Source organism: Xiphophorus maculatus, chromosome 2 (genome assembly GCF_002775205.1).
Source record: "Xiphophorus maculatus strain JP 163 A chromosome 2, X_maculatus-5.0-male, whole genome shotgun sequence".
NCBI lineage: Eukaryota > Metazoa > Chordata > Actinopteri > Cyprinodontiformes > Poeciliidae > Xiphophorus > Xiphophorus maculatus.
Genome location: NC_036444.1, coordinates 30,447,890 through 30,471,497, shown reverse-complemented (window position 1 = coordinate 30,471,497; position 23,608 = coordinate 30,447,890). Strand labels below are relative to the sequence as shown.

Here is a 23,608-nt window from a genome sequence, read left to right as displayed (position 1 = left end):
TTTTTGTTAATGGAGACTGAGAATCCATTTTAATTTTGTTTTTGGTTGTTTTGTTTATTTTGTTGATCAGTTCCAGTGTTAAGTGTTCTTTTGAAAATAAAGCATCTATCTTTGGCAGGAAATCACATGCATTATTACGTCATTTCCATTACATCAGTGTTAAAAGGTCTTCAAACAATATTATCCTTTATCGCAATAATTTTTGAGACAATTAATCGTTCAGCAAAATTTGTTATCGTGACAGGCCTACTTGGAATGCATTTATATTCAGCCCCTCTTACCCTGATGGTCTTTAATTAAAACCAGTATAACCACAGCCATCACAAGTGAGTCATGTAACCGGTTAGAGTTAATCTCTATGCAATTTAACCTCAGTCTCAATGCAGCTGGGCTGATTCTGGCCTCAGAGGTTCTTCAGAGAACAAGCATCACCATTGAGACCACGGAACTCAGCCAGAAGTTCAGGTGCGCCCAGGTGGTTCTGTTTAAGGCAGACTGAAGCCCTTTTTGCACTGCACAGTCAGACCCGGCCGACCCAATGTTTTTAGCATTAGCACTTCCAGCCTGCTCCCACCCCGCTCCCACCCTGCTCCCTGGAATCCTGAGAACTGTGGTTCCAATAGGTGTCATAACAAAATGGAGGCAGTGAAACTGAGAATCCTCAGTCATTATTAGACCAAGAGCAGCCACAGTAATTTATTTTTGCTAAATTATTATACTTAACTAAATATTATGGTTGAGGTCCATAAGTAGACCTCCTGACAAAAAAATATTAAAATTGGAAAACAAAAAAAATCAAAACTCAAAAAGGGCACTAATTATCTTCTCAAGGTTGAAAAGATAAAAAGGGCAAAGGCTCAAGTCTCCTTTGTGCAAGTGCCTGCGCCTCCCAGATCTCTGGGTGAGAGGAGCACTTGACTTTCTCGATAGCTGTGTCCAAATTCAGGGGCTGCATCCTTCGAAGTACCCGGTGTATGTAGGACGGGTCATTTGCAGGCCGCGAATATTGAAGACCAGAAGAGAAAAGCTGTGAATACGGACAGGTCTAGCCTTCAGCTAGCTGAAGGTCTAGCCTGAGGAGGAACCTCCACCTCAGCGTTACTTATGTTACCTAGCAACCGTAATACCTTGAAGCACAGAGCGGCAAAGAAAACAACCAGCGCCGAAGTTTGTTTTTTAGCCATGTTTTACTCCTGATGTCTGTATTATTCTTCGACCTTTGTTGTAAAGGCTGTTATATAGTAAAAAAAGAAATGTTAGTTTGATTCTAAAATGTTCAAATGTGTATAGCACATTTCTACAATGAATGAATATAAGCAAATTATTAATTTTCAAATATAATACTCTCCAGATCTCAGATAAGACAGTTAAATAAAACTATTATGGTTTGAAGGCTTAACTTTAATCAGTCAAACCGATTTGCTCAAGAATAAATTAGATACTTCAATCACAGATTGTCTTTCAAATTTGCAACCATCTTCAGGCTTTGGTTAATGCCTTTCCTTAAATAAAACATGTTGGAGTTGGTAATATATTGATGTGATTGTTAAAGCCAGAAAAAAGCAGCTTATGGCAGAACTGAGATACTGGATAATAATAACAAAACTCTACTGTGGAGCTGTTGCGTGACGCAATGGTTAGAGCAGTGAACCCTTTACAGAAGCCAATCATCACTTCCCTTTCCTCTTGGAAGGGTGGACCAAAAACCCCTGACATTAGCTTCTGGGTTTACCAAGGATTTTCCAGCAAACCGCAAACAGGCCTAGATTGAGATTTTTTTCTGAAGTGTCTTGAGACAATATTTGTAGTGAGAACTGAAATCCAACCCAGTGGCTGACTGTCTTCACCAGATCCATTTGTCGGAGTTTGGACCCACAATCCAGGCTCCTTGTCTGCAGAGTGGCAACCAGGACCTTCAGGTCCGTCACTGCAGCTTTAGGATATTCTCTTGACCTGCTCAGTGATTTCAGTGAATTTGGGTCAGTCAGTTGTTCTTGGTGGTCTTTTGACACAGTTCATAGCCTTTCCCACACAGGCATAAACCATCTCAAGAGCATCTAACTGCTCTACACCTGAACCCAACCCAAACCAAAATTACAAGCTTAATGATTGGATCGAGTTGGACTTCTATGACACATTTTTAATAAGCCTCTAATGCGTACAATACAGAGGGAACTAAACAAGAATGCTCGGCATAAAGATGTGTTAATTACAGGCTAAATAGAGAAGGAGGCGGTTCACTCTGTTGAAGAAAGAAAGAATGCAAGGCGCAGAAGTTAAGACTGCATCAAGAGCAGCACACTGCATGTACACATGGCCTCGCTCTGCTCTGCTCCTCTTAATCACACAAGTGACAGAATGGAGTTGTAAGACACTAAGCAAAATCAAAAAACAGAAGTTCCACTACTAAGTTAGAAGAGGTCTAGCAATTTAAGCTAATATAACAATACTTACTTTGGACTCAGGTCTGTAAATGCAGTCATTTAGTTTGGTTTTATCAGCCTGGATATGTGCTTGGGCCAGGTCGAATTTTCATAGGGTCTGATCTAAACTTTACCAGGAGCCACTCAAGACAAAGGTATGGGTTAGAAAGCATCACAGGTACTTTGCCCAATGTCAGAAAGACATTTTGATCATGTTTGTTGTGGATAGGTGAGAGGCGGGATCACGTGGTGTTATTAGTGATTGTAGATCACCTGTTGCGGACCTAGTGACTTTAGTGAGTGGGTGATGGGGGAGGTTTACTTTTTGCTGACCGCCTTATGCTAGTATGGTTTTTTGTCCTTGATCACTGTTTAAACCTGCGGATCCAGTTTTAATGCTCTTTTGGACACTGTTCTTGGATATTGATAATATGACAAAATAAAACCATCTTAATTGCATCCTGGAATGGCGTTTTTGATCAGCTGGCGCGTCAACAAGGATTCCCCTATTCAGCTGCTCGGCGACTTTGTTTGACAGTCGCTAATATTTGTCAGCAAAAAAAAAACAACGACAACGGAGTTTTCTCGCACAGCTGGACGCCAACGCGAGCCCACACACCACAGCCACTATACCTACGAAAGAGGATCGTTTGACAAAGAAGTAGAAGACGACAGTGGTATGTAACCTGAATGATTGGTGCTGCGTATTGCTCTTTTAAAGCAGTTTGGTTCTGCCATGTGGAGCTGTTGTTGCGACACGCCCCCCGCTACGTTTTGCTCTGCGGCTGCGGCATTTTGGTGTGCGAGTGTGTTGTGGCTCTGCGTGCGTTCAATAAAGTTTAAGAAGTCGCTGTTGCCTGTAAGTTTGCTCTATTTTGGATTAAAATGAGTGGATCGTCTGCTGTATCAGCTGTTGAGAAACCTGAAAAGGATAAAAGAGCGATCGTTCTCACTGAGAAAGCTCTCGCAAATAAAATTGAAACGATCCAAACAGAGCGGAAAAAGTGTGTAAAGAAAATGAAAGGTGTAATATCATCCCTTAAAGAGCTAATGAAAGATGATAAAAATTATTCACAAGTAAAATCACTACTGGATGAGTTAACACACCTGTTTCAAGAGGCCATTATATTGCATGAATCTTTGCTGTCTTTAATTCCGCTTGATGAGAAAGATAAACAAAATACATGGTTTTCAAGTATCACTAAATACAACAAGGGATTTATTGAGGATGTTGAAATATGGCTTTCTGAAACAAATAAATGCTCGAGCAGGTCATCCTCTGACATGTTACGGTCACAGGAAACTCCATTAGGAAAAGAAGTGGAGGTTCAAGAACAAATGGAGCCTCAGTTATCTGCTAATCTCCAGCATGACATTCAAGATGATGTGTTGCCATCAGACAGTGTTTCAAATCAAGAAAGCAAGTCAAGCTCCAAAGTATCATCAACTTCATCTGCACGTCTCAGGGCAGAAGCTGAAATGGCTGCTTTACTTACACGTCAAAATATGCTCAAAGAAAAACATGCTATTGAAGAACAAGAGGAGCAGCTTAGGAAAAGGAAAGAACAGCTTCAACTTGAATCAGAAATAGCTGCAACTGCTGCAAAAGTGAATGTGCTGAAAATTGGATCTGCAGTACAAAGCTCAGTTTCACGGAAATCTAATGGAATGGAATCCTATTTTAAAACAAAAGGAAATGCTGTTGAAACTCTTAATGCTAATACTTTTGTTCCACAGACAAAGAGAAATACAGTTAATGAAAATGCAGAGCTTCAAATAAAAACAGTACAACAAAAAGTGACAAAGAAGAAGTTTGCACCTCTTCTTGGACCTTCTCATCCTGTAAGCAGAACCATATCGAATATGCCTCTGCAACAAGCTGCTCAATCAGCAACCAATGAAAATCTGTTATCTATTATGGAGAAACAAAATGAATTAACTTGCATGTTGGTTCATCAACAAAGTCTCTCTTCACTACCCAAAAGAGAAATTCAACCTTTTGATGGCAATCCGCTTCATTTTCAGGCCTTTATGCGCTCATTTGAACAGGTCATTGAATCAAAGACTGGTGATCCTAACGATTGCCTGCATTACCTCGCACAGTACACCAGGGGACAGCCCAATGAACTTGTCAAAAGCTGTCAAGATATGTCTGATGGTGGTGGATATGTAAAAGCAAAGACTATGCTGTATGAGCATTTTGGAAATGGACATGTTATTGCATCTGCTTACCTGAATAAAGTTCATTCGTGGCCATTGATTAAATCAGAAGACGGAAAAGCTCTTCAGGCATACTATTTGTTCTTACGTGGGTGTTGTAATGCGATGGAGGACATTCAGGATCTTTCTGAATTAAACACACCTGCTAATATGCTTGCTGTGATTAAAAGATTGCCATATAAATTAAAAAATAAATGGCGAACAGTAGCATGTGACATCCTCGAGAAGCAGCATCAAAGAGCAACATTTATTGACATTGTTTTCTTTATTGAGCATCAAGTCAAAATTATTACAGATCCTGTCTTTGGAAACTTAACACTAGGAGTGCTTTTGATTTCTCCCCAGACTGGCTGAAACAGGGCCAAAAGACCCTGAGTCCAAACTAACGACTCTGATGGCTCAAATTAGCCTCCATTCATCCATTCTTCTATTCTTCTATTGTACATGTGGTCGTTGACCGTCAGGCCAGAAGGTAGGAGTGTGAATAGTCCATGTTGGGGGTGGGTATCTATGATACCTACAACTAGTCAGTTTAGTTTTGAAGCATACATGAAGTGTTTTTGGAGAGATGTGACCTTTTGCAGCTGATCCATGATGTTGTGCTGCATTATCCAGGTCATTTTGCCAAATGTACATAGAGTTTGCAAAACATACAATCTGTTTCAAAAAATATGCAAAGGTTTTTCTAAAAGAAATTAGTAATGTTTCTCTTTGAAATAAAGCTAAGAGGGTATAAAATGACAGTTTAGAAATAAACTAACCAAATTAATTGTGTTGATCCACCTCAAAAATATCATGCAAAAAGTGTAAGCAAAAGAAATCTGGGAGACTTTGCACATGCAAATTTGCATGCAGCCTTTTGTGCTGTGGAGGATAAATAGGTGACTGCTTCACCTATTTAGTTCACAAGAACTAATGGCATTTATTTCAGTCATAATCTTGCGGGGGGTGACCAAGGTTCCATCACTATGTGACAGCTGGTCAGCAAACCTGGCAAACATGATTGACATGGCAGCACTGAATGCACATGTGCTTTATCAGGCATGCATTGGGGTGCAGGAGAGACGGGTGGACTTCCTGGTTGAGCTTGCAAAAGAGTTCGGTAACTCTCATGTGAGTGAGAAGAAGGCACACAAGGAGAAACTGCTTCGGCAACAACCTTCCACACCCAGCTCAGGCAAAAGGGCGAAGTGTCAGGTCAACCATCGATGCAGGATGCGTGTCCTGAGGCCGAAACATCATCAGTGACCCCTCACACCCCCACCATGGACTGTTCTCCCTGCTGCCCTCTGGAAAGAGGTTCCGCAGCATCCGGTGCAGGTCCACCTGGTTCCGAAACAGCTTTTTCCCACTTGCCATCAGACTGCTGAACTCTTACCTGGACTGCACTTAAAATCTGGTCTCCACTTTATACCTTGCACATGTACAGAGCTAAATAACTTCTATTTTACTGTCAGTCCTGCACTTTATATTTAGATTTATATTCATATTTTATACTGTATTTTATTTTACTCACAACATTGGAACCTCAAACCTTGCATACGGCTCGTCCTGAGCCGTATGCAACGAAATTTCGTTCTGTATACACCCTGTGCATTGAAAATGACAACAAAGTCAGTCTAAGTCGAAGTCTAAGTCTAAGGAACAATTGTGCAACTGTGAGATGCGTTGAGGCCATTACCAGGGTACTGATAAGGTAATGGCCCTATTTTCTGAACAAGAGCACCTGCTAGATAAAATCCTTCAGGCCAGTTGGACCATCTCTAGACTGAATAGGTATATGTCACAATGGACTAACTCCAGCACTTCTATTAATTGATGCTCCATCAATAAATTTATCAGCCAAGAGTACAGATTGAGGGAAATGTTTTTCTTGCCCAAGAACTACAGGAAATAGCTTTGGCATCACTACCTCTGCTGTTGAGAGAAATAATCAAGACCATCAGACTGATGTGAAGATTTGTTTGTTTTGCAGAGGTGGACACAAACTGGAGTTATGCTCTCTGCTTGAAAAGAAACCTCATAATGAGAAGATTTTATTTCTTAGAAGAAATGGCGTCTGTTTTGGTTGCCTGTGTACAGGGCATATCAGCAAAGAATGCAGAAAACGCCTTTCATGTAAAATTTGTGGTTTCAGACATGCAAGCATACTCCATATTTACAAGAAGAATGAAGTTCAATTTGATGCTGAAGCAGTGAAATCTCTTGACACAGTTCAGACTAGTGGTCTTACTGGGGCCGGTGAACAGGACTGCAAGCTTGCCATCATGCCAGTCAAGGTGAAATCAAAGAAAGGTCAACGGATATTGGAAACATGTGCCTTTTTGGACCAAGGGAGTTCAGCATCCTTTTGTACAGTGGGTCTTTTGGATAAGCTGAATCTCATTGGAAGAAAAACAAAGATTATCTTGTGCACCATGGGACAAGAGAAAGTTGTGGACAGCTTCATTCTACTTGAACTTGAAATTGCTGGATCGGACAGCGACATGTATTATGACATGCCCGACCTCTTTACTCAGCACAAAATGCCTGTAGACCTGAGTAACATCCCAAAGCAACAAGATCTGGATATCTGGCCACACTTGAAGCGCGTTCATTTGCCAGAGATCAAAGCACAGGTGGAGCTTTTGATTGGCATGAACATGCCCAGAGCTCTAGAACCTTTAGAGGTCATTAGGAGCAAAGGTGAAGGACCTTTCGCCATTAAAACTGTGCTCGGCTGGACAGTGAATGGGCCGATTGACCGAGAATATTGGGAAAGAACGAGTGGTCTGTCAACTGTCACCATGAACAGAATTTCTGCTGTTACACTGGATTACCTATGGAAGCAACAATTCAAGATAGATATTCCTGAGAGCACCCATGATGAGCAGATGGGGCTGTCGAAGGAAGACTCCAAGTTTCTAGAGTTGGCCAGTAAGACAGTAACCTTGTGTGATGGACACTACAACATTGCCTTGCCTTTGAGAGACAGAGACATAAGGATGCCTGATAACCGCACAATTGCTGAACAATGGGCTTTAAGCTTAAAGAAAAAGTTCATCAGAGATAAAGACTTCCACAAAGATTACATTGCCTTTGTGGAAGATCTTTTATCCAAAGGTTATGCAAAAAGAGTGCCAATCACAGACTTGGAGCGCAGTGATGGAAAGGTTTGGTATATCCCTCACCATGGGGTGTACCATCCTATCAAGGGAAAGAACGTCAAACGAAGCAGTCACATATACAGGTTAAATCCTGTTCTGGTGGATGATGTGCTGCGTGTTGGAGGACGTCTCAGCAGGGCTGTCATGTCTGAAGATTTTAAACACCCTATCATTGTTGCTAAAGATCTTCACATTGCTTATCTCATTCTCCAATATATCCATAAAGAGGTGGGTCATGGTGGTAAGAACCACATACTCTCAGAGCTCCATCAGAAATATTGGATTCCTGGTGCTGGTGCATTGATTAGAAAACTCATGTTAAGGTGTGTGATCTGCAGACGGCTTCATGGAGCTGCAGGCCAGCAACAAATGGCTGACCTGCCTGAAAGCAGAGTAACCCCTGAAAAACCCCCCTTTAGTTTTGTTGGAGTGGACTATTTTGGTCCATTTGAAGTGAAGCGTGGAAGAAGTCTTGTGAAAAAATATGGAGTTATCTTCACATGTTTGGCAATCAGAGCAGTACACATTGAGGTTGCCTCATCTCTTGACACAGACTCTTTCATTAACGCCTTACGACGTTTCATTGCAAGGAGAGGCCAAGTACAAGAGCTGTGGTCCGATAATGGTACCAACTTTGTGGGCGCAGAGCGCGAACTGAGATGAGCTATCGAAGATTGGAGTCAGGAAAAGATCTCCGACGTGCTGTCACTGAAAGGGGTGAAGTGGATCTTCAATCCTCCAGCTGGATCGCACCATGGTGGAGCATGGAAGAGATTGATTCGTTCCATTAGAATAGCTCTTACTTCCACCTTGCAGACACAGCATTTGGATGAGGAAGGACTTCAAACTGCTCTCTGTGAAGTGGAGTCAATCCTCAACAGTAGACCTATCACATTGGAATCCGCTGATCCAAATGATCTGGAAGCTCTAACACCGAACCATCTTCTCTTACTCAAGGCTAACCCAAGCTTACCACCAGGTTTATTCCAGAAAGATGATGTTTATGCACGGAAACGATGGAGACAGGTCCAATACATATCTAATCTGTTCTGGAAGAGATGGATTAAAGAATATCTGCCTCAACTTCAACAGCGCCAAAAGTGGATGAAGATTAGACGCAACTTTGTTCCTGGAGATGTGGTCCTTATAATGGATGACTCGGCACCTCGTGGTTCCTAGATCATGGACAGAATCACAGAAACTGTGCCAGACAAAAATGGACTTGTACGTCAGGTCTAGATTAAGACCCCAACCAGCCACTTATGCAGACCCATCACAAAGATATGCCTTCTTCAGGAGACTTCCGACCAATGAAGACAACACATTTGACTTAACTCAACTCTTGACATGACCCTTTGACTTGACTTTACCACAACTAGATGTACATCGCAGACTGACTATATGTAGACTAAGTGCTGGTAACCTCTAGCCTATGACTGACTGACTATGGATGGACTATTTTGAAGAAAAAGGAAAAAATGACTGTTTGACTATTTGAAAATGACTTTTATGGACTTTTGAATGTGTTGTCTCAATGTGTGTTTCTATGTAGTGTATATCTTAGGTTATGGTGTTGTATGAGTAATTATTACTGTGTAATGATGTAATAATTAGGGGCCGGAATGTTGTGGATAGGTGAGAGGCGGGATCACGTGGTGTTATTAGTGATTGTAGATCACCTGTTGCGGACCTAGTGACTTTAGTAAGTGGGTGATGGGGGAGGTTTACTTTTTGCTGACCGCCTTATGCTAGTATGGTTTTTTGTCCTTGATCACTGTTTAAACCTGCGGATCCGGTTTTAATGCTCTTTTGGACACTGTTCTTGGATATTGATAATATGACAAAATAAAACCATCTTAATTGCATCCTGGAATGGCGTTTTTGATCAGCTAGCGCGTCAACAAGGATTCCCCTATTCAGCTGCTCGGCAACTTTGTTTGACAGTCGCTAATAATGTTAACGTGGACATTGTGGGGTCCCAGACTCCACCCGAGGGGTTCTGTCCCCGTTTAGCCATGGTTGATATTATTGCATATTGGCCTGCTGCCATCCATGTAATCTACTGAGGTTGCATGGACATTTTTCTGCACATGGGTACCCAGATCCGGCACTTTGTGTGAAAGTGCCGGATACATGTCAAAGTTCCCTTGGGAGCTCTGAAACACAGTACCAGATCTCCTGGCCAACAGACTACATGAAGGGCCTTTTCACTTCTCCATTAAAATATCTCTTTGAACCAAGCCCACAACATGTCTTAAAACATAAAATTAAGTTCTTTTTGGTTGAGCATGTCTTTTAGTACAGCTTTAAGGATCCAGTTCTCCAGTCCCTGGCTAACACTCTGAACTGGACCTGTTGATATCAGAGATGACAGTGTCACAGTGCCCTGCTTTAATAGACCTGGGTGGCATGAGGCTAGATTATTACACAAACATACCCCTGGGTTGACTCTGTGGCTGACGCTCTCAGCTAATGCTCCAAAAATTATCAGGTTTATGGACATTCTCTGGCAGTCGACACTCTGCATGGCATCTTCTTCTGAAAAAATAGAATAAAAAAAAGAGATCAAATCAATAAATATATTTCAAGGTAAGTCAGGTTTATTTGTATATCACATTAGAACACTATTAAAATATGTAGTATGTCACAGGGACACAGACCTAGGCCTGCCTGGACTGCGACTGTACTGCTGTGGCTGTGCCGAGGTAACAAGGTGGTGCAACCCATGCTGACTAACTGCATCTAGTACCTGTAATACCTCAAATAAAATAATTATTTACATCAGGCTTTCTGTAGGCTGAAAGAAAACAGTGTATAAACATCCTAAATTTGTTGTTTTCTTCTGCTGATTTGAGGAAAAAAAAAGTTGTTCCCCAGCCAGATTAGAAATCCTCCAGCATGTATTTAAGCATTGTTCAATTCCACAAGAGCTCAAGTTCACAGACGACTCTATGATAAAGACAAAAGCTCTATGACAAAAACTCTATGATATGATATGAGGAAGTTGCTTCTAGTTATTTACATCTGTGTAGGTTGTTTCTTTAGGTGTGTGAATGTCTGCAGTAGTTGGACGGTTGTGAGAGCTGTGTAACACCTTCCTTGGTACAGACTGACATGTCCAAGTCCTTTGTGATTTGTGTCAGGCTTTAGTTTCAACATTGTTTCATGGCCCAATATATTTCCAGGCAAAGGGATTTGTCATTCCTGTAGGAACAAATTTTAAGCCAGTTGACCAACAGTGCGCACCAGGAGGTGTGGGGTTAATATCAGGAACATAGTTATTTTCAAGTTTTACTGGCACACCAGTTGACAGATCAGAGGCTGGAACCAAGCTGACAACCTCCCCTGACCAATGACTTCTATGTGGGCCACGGCTTCCATCAACTACTTTCTTCTATAAGGGGACTAACTGTGGTGAATACGAGAGATGCTAATGAAATGGTTACCATGAATGATGATTTTCAGGATCAAGTCACCAGTTGCTACCGTCACAAGTGGCCCTTTATGAATCACTTCACCCTTGAAAAGAAAACACACTATAATAAGTACTGAAACATGATTGGTTCTTACTAGAGCTAGTCAGAAACTCCAGTTAGAACTTGTCAGCTGGTATTAACATCAGAGAAACATGCAGGGATGTCAGGTAGCTTGTGGAAATGAAATAAGAGAGAGACAGCAATCATTCTCTTGCTTTAGTGTTATCAACTCCGCATTTTAATCAAGAAAGAAGAAAACATGCACAGATTAGAACAACATACCACAGCGCTGTCGGTTCAAACCTTAATACACTTTTGAGCCCATTATCCTTCCAATCCCAAAACTAGCAGTGACTTTGTGCTATTTGTATGTGGAAGCTTTGGGTTGAATTTTCCAACTCAAAGCCTGAAACTTACTTCCCCTCAATGTGATTACTTCACTGGGACGGCTAAAGGCTGGGATCATTTTTATAATAAAAAAAATTTCACATGTCTGATACAGATAACCTGTGAAAAGATCAATCTCCTCCACCTCCCCCCAGTGATACTATTGATGTCTGAAGAAAGGCACCACTGCTGGTCAAAACAACCAATCAGAGCCAGGAGGACGGTCTTTGTGCTGACATTCAACCTCATGTACATGCTGCTAAATGCAAACAACTTAAACATTTCAGGAAAATCCTTTATCGGTCATCATCATTGGTAATTCTAACTAAACTGATAATTCCTGGTGGCAGAATATAGAATGCTAACTAGCACCTTTAGATAGTTAGCAGAGATCAAGGGAGAGTGTGAGCAGCGTGTACAAGAGCTTGGTTGACAGAGTTAAGACCTTCCTCTAGGCTCTGACTGGTTATTTCTGACCAAAGTTGTTTATTTCTGTAGTTAGCATTGGGAAAAGGCAGAAGAACTGGATTATGGGTCCTATACTCTCAGACAATTTTAACAGATATGTTAAAAAAAAACCATTTTTTAAAACGATTACATAACCCAGCTCTAAAGCAGTGACCAGGAAAGTAAATCTTAATCAACTTCTGAGGTTTTCACTGCTAGTGGAGGCAGAAAATAAGACAAATGGTGACTCAAACAAACCTTGACTGTTTTGTTGTTGCAGTTAGTGTTTGGGCAGAGAAGAGCCATGGGAATCCTGGTCAGGTGTGATGGTACCTGGGAGACTGGCCCCAACCCCTCTGACATAACATACATCATGATGTTATGGTGACCTGGGATGAAAACCACAAAAAAAATAAAGAAATTTCTCATCCAGAGCAAACATTATATTGGCATTATCCACACAATACTAAAACTAAAGGTCTTTTATGTAAAAATACACACACACATTTATACATATATTGTGGACACATTAAATGTTATTGTTTACATCCAGAAATTTTATGCATGCGCACATTGCTGGAGGGCAAAAAGAGGCTTCTTTTACTTGCCATCCACAACTGCTCCATTGAGGTAGAACAAGTTCGATAAAATAAAACCTGGAGATCAGTAGAGGTCAACTGATACATCAGCTATCCCATATTTTGGGCCAATATTTGTGTAACTTGTCTTGTATAGGCTTTGTCCAATCCATTAATGCCTTCACTGACCCAATAGCTTCACTAATCCAGTAGCTATACTCTTAGCTGAAACCCAAAAAACGAGAGCATGTAGCACCAATATTGGCTTCTCTGCATTGCCTGCCAGTTTCTTATCGGATTTATTTTAAAATTCTCTTATTGGTTTTTAAAGCTATAAATGGCATAGCCCCAGCTTATCTCCAAGACCTTCTTCACTGTAAGGATATTGTAAAATTACTAAATTGCACAGCTTTGCGTCTGCAGCCCAGTTAAGGTGTAAACGAAATAATATGGCTTCCATTAAATGAGCAAGGAATTAGTTTTCATGATATCAGAACTGTTTACATTTATTGACATCTTTGCAGAACATGTCAGTCAATATAAGACCGAGAAGATGTAAAATAATCGTCAGTACTCCAACAATGCTGGGTACAAATTCTTATAGTTTAGCACAGTCTCCTCTTGAAGTGTAGTATATTTTAATGATATTTCAATATATTCTTTAATATTCCTTCACATACAAAGAATTATTATTGTTTTGAAGAGATCATAGACATTTTCTAATTCGTTTATTTACGTTTGTCGCGTTTTGATCAGGAAACGACACAACCACCTAAATGTTTACAAACATCTGCGTTGAGGACCCCGTTTGACTGTCACTACTTAATTCAGGTCTTAATGCGGCTCGTTTTGTTTTTAAGTTTATTTCCCCTCGTCACTAGCCTGCAAACTGTTTCCCAGTAGAGAACACAGACAAAAACTGTAGATATGACTCATAATCTGTTGGTATCTGACAGTAATGTAGGAACGTTTATTATTATAATTTTGTTTTGTCACCACCAACTACAAAATTGGCTGTTAACTTGATATCATTTAAATGAGATTTTATTACAGTATAACTTATTGACATTACTTTATATTCCTCTCTATTTGGACACATAAACACCACAAGCAACACCATCAGGTATGTCATTAAAATTTTATTAAATATGATGACACCAACCTCATTGTTTAGCGACACTTACTGTGGGTAGTGTCGCTAAAAAAAAGTTCAGAAACAGTGAGGTTGCATTGCAGGATCTGAGCCAAAAACACACACTAGGCTAGAAGTGTTAAGTAACTCACATTACAGATACTTGAGAGTCAATTCCAATGTTTTTCTGATCAGCGCTGGTTACAAAAAGCAGAAACCTTCCACTTAGGTTTACATTGTGGCTGTTCATGAGATGAAATTAATTTATTCTGGTGAACCTGAATGTGAATGGAATTGTCGTGTTACTCATTGATCTGGTTTTGCTCCAATGCGGTGTTTTCGAAGCGCACTGAATGCTGCTCTGTAGAACCTTGTTTTGAAACATAATTTTCACGTGCAACATTAAACATATTTGCTTCAAATGGGATTTATAGTAAAGTTTTGAAGACGGTTTTGTCACACAAGTAGTATTTTTCAACAGGCATCAACACAGCCACCTACAATTTAGAAACATCTGCGGTGCGCATAGGTTTCAACCAGTTAATTTAGCCACCAGTTAATCCAGGGGTGGGCACTCCTGGTCCTCGAGGGCCGGTGTCCTGCAACTCTTAGATGTCTCCCTGGTCCAACACACCTGAATCCAACAGCTGAATCTCCTCCTAAGTGCAGTCAAGTTCTCCAGAGTCCTGTTAACGACCTCATTATTTGACTCAGGTGTGTTGAAGTAGAGATGCATCTAAAAGTTGCAGGACACCGGCCCTCGAGGACCAGGAGTGCCCACCCCTGAGTTAATCTATAACACCGTCGCGCACGTGAAAGTCGAGTGCGGGCTGACTTTACTGTCATTTTCGAAAAGGCGGCTAGCTTTACCGCTGTAAGATGTTCTGCAGTTCACTTATCTTGTTTTTAGAAGCTATCCTTGCTTTAAGCTTCTCCAGAGCTTTTCCCCTGAATTGCTGCTGGTTCATAATGTTCTCTAAAAGTAAACACGACGTTTAGTCATGTTTAGTGACAAAACGTCACTAAACTGCAAAAACGATACAGTTGGCTTCGGTAAATCATCACATACAGATTGGAACACGTTTCAATGTAAATATGCCTATTATTGAAGCAGTGAAATCCCAGCTTCCAGTGAAATCCGAGACTAAAAAGACCCAACAAATCCCCATTAAAGCCGCATTTTGAATCAGAAAAGAAATCTAGGGCCGTAAGTAAGAATAGTTTGTCAAAAATAATAAACTAAATGAAGTACGGTTATTATCCAAATGCTGGCTTATCGGTAACTCTTGCAAAGCAAAACATGATAATTTTTAAACCGAGTTTGATCTCACCCACGCTCGTTGACGAATGTGTAAGTTTATCCAGTATTAAACCATTTTAGAATATGTTTCCATGTAAACTTTATGTTTCCCTGAAACCCTGGAAACTACAATGACAATAAAAAAAGGACAACTTACGTCTACAGGAAATTACTGCTTTCCCTCCCCTGGTTTCGAACAGGCAGGAAATTCCTCCGATGCGCATGCGCACAAGGAAAGCAAAACTTAAAAATGGAAAACACAAACCACTACTTTAAGATAGAAGATTTGAAACTATAAATATAAACTTAGACGAAATAAGCTATACAATCCACATTTAGTCAAGGAAAAAAACAACCAAAGCATAATAAATAGTTATGGCAAATAGGACAGTAAGCGCATGAATCCATTTTTCCCGACAACATAGAATGCAACACAATGCAACCTGACACCTACTGCTAAGTGGCATGTGCGAGAGAAGGACAGAGCACTGAGGCAGCAGCATTTATATATATGGATGGATGTACTGTATATTACTGGACTGGACATTACGTGATTTATTGTGCGCCACACACGCGCCATTGCTATCCATTGAGTCAGGAATATCGGTGGTCAGAAAAATACTACAATCATGCAAAGAATCTGAAAAAAGGACGCAATATTTAGCTGTTAATTCAACCCTATGACAGCCATAGATAATAAGGTTAAAAGGTTTCACATTTAACAAGTGAGGAAAAAGTTTGTGGGACAACCCACACACCAAGTCATCAGTAGAGCAGATGTTTAAATCAGTTAATCAACTGCCGCTGTGTTCAGCAGAAAATATATTAATAACCACAATATAAACATATATATTGTGATTATATATGTTTATATAAACATCAAGCCTGACAACATAATGTAACAGACTGTTCTGTTTTGGTGTTTTTGCGTACTTTTTTGTGTGGGAAATGTTTGTTTTTGGTATTGCTGGGTTTCAGATTATGTAGCACTGACGTCACCCAATGTAGATAGAGGGCCGGAACTAAATGCAGCCCATTTATTTGTGTTGATCCAGCATCAAAATGCCTAAAGTCTGTGTCCTGTACGGTTGTTCCAACCGTTCTAATAGAGAGAAAGATAAACATTATTTTCGTGTTTCGAAGGTAGTTGGTCACAAGGGAGTTAAATTTTAAAAACTTACTGAAAAAAGAGGAGAAAAGTGGATCAAAAATCTACAGCTAAAAATGTTTATTCAGTAGGACTTTCATGCCAAAAAAAACAAACAAAAAAAAAACTAAAACTAAAAATAACCTACCCAGCCTCATATTCATGGCCAGACATGAACATGAGGTTTCTGTAGATCGCTGCTAATAGTTGACCTACACTGGACCTGAATCCAGTGTCCTACAACGACTCATCATTAACATACAACTCCAGTATGAATTTGGGTTTACATAAGCTAAATAAATACCAGGAGATCTAAGCTCAGGGCCGTGCAGAGACCTATGGAGAGGCAGGGGCTCAAATTTAAAAAAGGGGCACATTGAACAAAAACTCCATACAACATAGCAACAACCCATATTATTCAAGAATCTAATTGGATATTACTATATCATTGCCATCATGCAGGGAAATGCAAAGCAAATATAGTGTATATTTTCCCCAACAAGTATAAAGTTGCTGTTTCTGCTGCTGACAGTCCTGGAGGGCTGAGCTGATCTGAGACTGTAGCTGTTAAACAGACCAGAGGAGAGAAGGTCTCTGGTTATAAAGTTATGAAATAAGCAAAATTGCTGCCATTTTACTAATGAAGCCCTAATAATATCTATTTAACTTCTAGAACAACCTGGCTGCAGACTGATTTATAGATAAAAAAACTCAAAGGAGTTAACTCTACATAATAGTTTGATGTTAGCACCTCTAAGACCTAGAATTATAAGACTGGGATATTAAGGCAAAGAAAACTCAGTAGCTGCTGGTAGGGGCCATTCAGGGGCCTCCAGACATTCAGGGGCCTCCAGACACTCAGGGGCCTCCAGACATTCAGGGGCCTCCACACACTCAGGGGCCCCTAGAAATGGTTTAATTGTAACACAGACCATAGATCTAAACCTGTAGCATCATTTATAGAGAATGACAATGTTATTACATTTTATTTAAATGTAATAACATTTAAATGTTATTACATTTAAATGTAATAACATTTAATGTAATAAAATGTTATTTTTAACATAACATTTATGTTATGTTAAACAGAGTCAGATGGATTATTAAGATGAACTTTAGTGAATAAAAAAAGGATGAACGAACCATACATAATGATATACGACAGAGTGTAGGCATTCAGCTAACATAGCTCTTTTCTCGGAAACCAACGGTCCTAAGTTCACTTCTTCCTCTAACCTCAAGTTCTTCTTCTACTAGTTCTAAAGCATCATGGGATATAGAGTCCATTCTGTTAAAGGTCCACAATAGTTGGTTTTGAACCAGATACTAACTATCAAATGCTAATAGAATAGAATAGAAGTACTTTATTCATCCCAGCAGGGAAATTACTTTGCAGTTACAGCATAGAGGCAAGACACAATAACAACTACCACTGAGTAGTAGTTATAGATAAAATAAAAATAAAATATAAAATGCTATAAATTGTAAAAATATGAAACGCTGTTAATATAAAAAGCAACTTAAGAGCAGTCCTTGCAAAGATTTAAAAAAAATGCAGATATGTATATGTAAATATATGTACAGCAAGTGTGCCACAGTGCAGTTGTGCAAAATCAGACTGATTAGTGCAGAACAATGATTTAGCTTTTATTGTACAGTGAGATGGCATGTGGCAGGAAGGATTTCCTGTATCTCTCCCTACGACAGCAGAGCTGGAGCAGCCTATGTGAGAAGGTGCTCTGCTGTCTGTCCACTATGTGGTGGAGAGGGTGCTGTTTATTGTCCATAATAGACAGAACCTTCTTCAGTGTCCTCCTCTCCACCACAGTTTCCAGGGACTCCAGCCTTAGTCCCAGTACAGAGCCAGCTTTCCTGATGATTTTGTCCAGTCTATTAGAGTCGCTGACTCTGATGCTGCTTCCCCAACACACAGCAGCAAAGAAGATGGCACCGGCAACAACACCGTGATAAAAGGTCTCCAACATCTTGCTGCACACTTTGAAGGATCTCAGCTTCCTTAAAAAATAGAGTCTGCTCATCCCCTTCTTGCACACAGCGTCAGTGTTAGATGCCCAGTCCAGTCTGTTGCCGATTACAACTCCCAGGTATTTGTAATCCTCCACCTCCTCCACCACTTCCCCTTTGATCTTCAGTGGCAATGAAGATGTCTTCTTCCTTCTGAGGTCAATCACCATCTCTCTGGTCTTACTAATGTTGAGCCTCAGGTGATTCTGGTCAGACCACTCCACAAAGCTGTCCACCAGTGTCCTGTACTCCCCCTCCCCTCTATACCCGACAACCGCTGAGTCATCAGAAAACTTCTGATTTATGATTTAACTAGATTTATGAAACAACTGCAACTAAAATTGTTACTTATATTAAATTATAATATCCCAAATATTATTTGGGATATTATTTATATTATTTTAGGACTTATGTCCTAAGCAAATCCTGCTTAAACCCAAAACAAATTCTCAACAGACCCGGTGTCTGAACAACGTGGAGGCTCTGAGAGTCATTATTAGACTGAGGGCAGGCAGACTAGTTTATTTTTACTAAATTATTATATTTAGCTAAATATTATTGCTAAGGGGCAGAAACAGGCCTTCTGACATACAGATTAAAAATAAAAAAAAATTGTTTTTGAAAAAAAAAAAAAAAACTCAAAAAGGGCACTAGGATAAAAAGGGCAGGGGCTCAAGTCCCCCTGGCCCCCACTTTCCCTGCACGTGCCTGTCTAAGCTCATAGAAATAACATGGGTTAGTTTGTTGTTAGCGTCGTTATCATAGACTAATTACTTAAAATAACACAATTCACTACTCACCCGGCAGAAACAAGTCGACAGTCATTTAATGCTTCTTTTGATCTTAAATGGTTGACTCAAAATGAAACTAAATAATTGTATTCTCCAGGTTTTTGAAAACTTTATCCTGGCTCGTTGTATAATATGAGGTCTGCAGCTCCAGATAGTTAGTTATATAGATCGCCTTGATGCAGGTAAATCCTCAAGATTATAAAATAAGTCTTCTTTTTTTACCGAGATAATACGGATCATATCCTAAATATACGCATATTTTTTCGAGATGCCTCATCTGTTTCAGCCTATTTAGGGCATTAGCGTACTCGTCGTGGTCAATTTTACTTTGTTTTGAACCAGAGAAATCCCCTTCCGGCCCTCCATCTGAATTTCGCACGTTATGCGCATCACCCAGCAATTGATTCCCCTGATAGGATTGAACGTAATCTCCGCTTTATCTGCTCATTGAGCTGTCTGTCGGTTGCCATGGCAACCGTAATGCCGACACAGGGAACGAGAACCAGCTGAATAGAAGTGGTTTTGTCTAGTTTTGTTGTTCACCTGTTTATCAGCTTTATTGCACCTCTATTGTGGCGCACTGCAATTCTTAAAAGTTAAACAAGCGACAGAAACTGAACTAATTACCTCTGTTCTGGCGATATAACATTCATCAAACTACGGCTCCTACAGCATAGTTAAAATAAAACGATTGAGCAATAGTAGAGAAATTTGCTCTTTCTTGCATCTTGACAGAACTAACAGAAACCGTTTATAGATTTGTATGAAGGAGAATTTATGTAGCAAACATCAGTTTACTCAGCTTTATTTTAAATCGTATTTAATAGATATATCTGATAATAAATGATGGTGCACATGATGGACACAATGCATCACATAGCAACTAATATGCGCTGTATGAATTCAGTGAATTCATATTCAATACTGGCAGTTACATTTTTTGCATATGTGACAGTACCAGTGTGATTCAAATGGGCAACTTGAATTTACGACCATTAATTTAATAAATGTAAGGTTGCAATAATTCTACTTAAAAAGTTACCCATAAGGCACACAGGCCCGCTACAGACGAGGCTTAAGACAATCTCACCCAATTCATTAATTTTATTTATTACACAATTGTTAATCAGAAATATACCAACTTGAAACCATTCACACATTAAAATAACAGTTATGGCTCACCTCGAAGATGGCAGTGCAAATCAGGGAGGTTACCTACAAAAGAAATACAGCAAAAAACAAACAAAAAGAACAAAAGAAAATCATGCACCAAACCAGAAAGAGTAGCACCACCCGGAAAGTCCACCACCAACACCACGAGCCGGTGTTATGCACCTGTTGTTCCTGTCAAAATAAAGGAGACATTCATATTACATACATTTCATAACTATACAGTTCAGTCCATGACAAATCAAGCCTATAGCAATAGTCCAAACTAAGACCCTGTCCTGGGTCGAACCGCCACGCCGCAGCAGACGCCGCCCAGAGCAGCACCAGAAGGATCAGTACCAGCTGGTCACAAACCAGCCCGAATCAGCCACACTGGACGAGGGACAGGAGCCAGCTTACGCCGACCAGGACGGCGAGCATGAAGCCAAAAACAAGGGCGACTGGTAGGCAGCCGACGATGGATAACCAAAGTATCAGGCGGACCGTCAGCCAGGAACAACAGGACAACCGGCAAGCAGCCGGCCAAGGACAAACAGCAGCGTCTATCAAACATACATGTCAAAATAGAATCTGGAAGCATACGAAAAAATGAGCTTTTCACTCACCACTGAGCTCTATGTAGTGCCTCTGGCAGGGAGGAGAATCAGGCAGCTTGTACGGACCGCCTGGGTATACAGGTAAAGCTGAGCTAAGGCTAGGCTAATAGATATTAAGGGTGTGAGAAGCTTTTTACCACAAGAAGGCTCGACCAGTGAACAGGGGTGGGCAACTCCAGGCCTGGAGGGCCGGTCTCCTGCAACTTTTAGATGCGGCTCTACTTCAACACACCTGAGTCAAATAATGAGGTCATTAGCAGGACTCTGCAAAACTTGACTGCACTTAGGAGGTGATTCAGCTGTTGGTTTCAAGTGTGTTGGACCAGGGAGACAACTAAGAGTTGCAGGACACCGGCCCTCGAGGACCAGGATTGCCCACCTCTGGATTAGAGTGTCGTTAAGCGCATCATTCAAGCGCGCATTAGTATGCGGCTGGCGTGCAGCGCTAGCAAACAGCGAGGTCTGAACCGGAAGGAAAACATGATGTCTACCAGGTGAAGGATGGCCTTTTATATACAGACAGCGCCATAACCAATTAAATTTAGGCACTTGTGTGGTGCGTTCAAAGCCCACAGGGCATACTGCCACACATAAACAGATTTCAAATGTTTCAGTGAGGTGTAATTTCAGTGATAGGTCTGTGTAAGCTAAATGCTGCCACCCCTGAAAAATCCTTGCTCCCCTCTTGCCACCCTATAAATATTTTTCTAGATCTGTCCCTGCTTGAGTCCCTGTCCCTTTGGTCCTTTATTATTGTTATTATTATTAAACAAACAGTATACAAAGACTCATTGAGATACAAGGGACATTGCAACATAGGTAGGAAATAAAGATACAAAACATAGGGCTAAGACTATAAAGACAAACACGTAACAGTAAGGCAAATGATAAAAATAGAGCAAGATTTAAAACAAAAGAAGAGATACTGGCAGTTACTTTTTTGCAGAAACAGATTTCAAATGTTTCAGTGAGGTGTAATACGCCCCTTTTATCCTTGATTCCCTTGAATGCCCTTTTGGAGGTTGTTTTTTTCAGGCAGAGGAACTGAGAATCCTCAGGGTCATGAGACCGAGGGCAACCAGACTAGTTTAGCTAAATTATATTTAGCTAAATATTATTGTTGAGGGGCACAAGCAGGCCTTCTGACACACATTTAGTTCAGCAATGGGTCACCCTGATCAAGTCAAAGTCAGAAGTTGTCTCTTCAGCAGAAGTATTTCTGTGTTTAGAGGCAAGGAGGCTTTTTCCACTATTCCGAGGACAGTTATGAAAAATAAATAGAAACTTCAACATCAGACCTACATTTTTATTCACAGACAAGTGTATGTTGGGGAAAAAATATTCTTGCCCATAATTTGATCATCTATAGGGCATAGATACGCCCCCCTCCTCCTCACCATGGGCCGGTGTCACAACATGCCCTGTACCAGCAGACCCGGTATTCTGACTATCTGTGCTATCTCGTCAGATTTTCTTGTTGTAACACGGATAGATAGCTACGGCTATCTGTCGGTACTACCCGTTGTTGAAAACGAGACATTTTTCTACCTATTGCTAGTTATCTCGTCTCCCCCAGGTCCGATAAGGTCATGTGTAAAAGTGAAACAACAAAGACAATAGTCAATGTACAACTTCACAATCAACCAGAATTTATTCAAACAATCAAATGCATAAAATCACACCAACAGCTCTACATGATCAAATAAAGCCAGAAAGGAAACATTAACCAGGATGGCTGGATGGATGAATGAAGGGAACCAGGATTGATGAATGGAGAGAAAAAAAAAATTATTAATGGATGAAGGGAGGGAACCAGGATGGATGAATGAAGGGAACCAGGAATGGATGAACGGAGTTCATCTGGGTCTGAAAGCAGCTTCTCATCAGGATGGTTGAGTTAAATCCTCATTTTCTTCTCTCAAATCTGCTCAGCAGGAGAAGTTCTCTTCGTCTCCTCTCTTGTCCATTGGCTCAGTGTGACGTAGTGACTCAAACTTAACAGGTGAGGCCATTTTTAGGCTGTTTGATCTCAAATCCCCCCCAGCAATGGCGCCTCAAATGAGTGAGTCGTAGCGACACACCGGCAACCCATTAGGCTCATTACTGACAGTACCGGTGTCTGATTCCATCAAGCTGCTGTGGGACACCTGATGAAACTCTCCCACTACTCATACACAAATAAAGATGAATTATTTTCATCAACATTTACTATACTGTTGTGCTGACAAAAAAAATCCAACTGAGAAGAAGCTGCTGAGTGGAGGACCAAGGGAAGAAGTCCTCTTCTTCTGGTCCTAACAGGAAGAAGACATTTGAATATATCTTGGACATTTAAAATGTGTTCCGGTTTTAGTATTAAATATACATTAGAATTTAAAGTTTATAGATCTTTGAGAATGTGTTTTAGCATCATTATGCTGTAGTCACCATATTAATTTACAATGGTTTTAAAACATTATTGTTTATGGAAATAACTTCTGGAACAATTTATTGTCCAGCAAAATTTATATTGATGATGACTGTCACAATACGTTTTGCTGGATAAAAAATTGTCCGAGAAGTTACTTTCATAAACGGTAATGAGACCATTTTCAACTAATGGCTATAGCATATAGCCCCAGGTGGAGGAGTTCAAGTATCTCGGGATCTTGTTCACGAATGAGGGAAGAAGGGAGCGGGAGATCGACAGGCGGCTTGGTGCAGCGTCTGCCGTCAAGCGGGCGCTGTACCGGTCCGTCGTGGTGAAGAGAGAGCTGAGCCAAAAAGCGAA

General features: G+C 40.5%; 1 protein-coding gene across 5 annotated transcripts in view; it reads right to left on the bottom strand.

Annotated features, from left to right (window-relative positions):
• Positions 1–21,037, bottom strand: part of pot1 (protection of telomeres 1) — a 71,746-nt gene extending 50,709 nt beyond the window's left edge. For 3 of the 5 annotated variants that reach the window (XM_023349818.1, XM_023349827.1, XM_023349830.1), the window contains exons 1-4: positions 15,267–16,632; positions 12,358–12,488; positions 11,236–11,308; positions 10,227–10,327 (exon numbers count right to left, since the gene is read on the bottom strand). In XM_023349818.1, the coding sequence (XP_023205586.1) occupies positions 10,227–10,327; positions 11,236–11,308; positions 12,358–12,488; positions 15,267–15,333 (372 nt within the window). In that variant the 5' untranslated portion in view covers positions 15,334–16,632. Of the gene's footprint in view, positions 1–10,226; positions 10,328–11,235; positions 11,309–12,357; positions 12,489–15,140; positions 15,222–15,266; positions 16,633–20,254; positions 20,288–20,407; positions 20,417–20,847; positions 20,908–20,975 lie in introns of those variants that run through there. The other 2 variants (XM_023349838.1, XM_023349824.1) reach the window with 2 other exon arrangements.
• Positions 21,038–23,608: the final 2,571 nt, after the last annotated feature.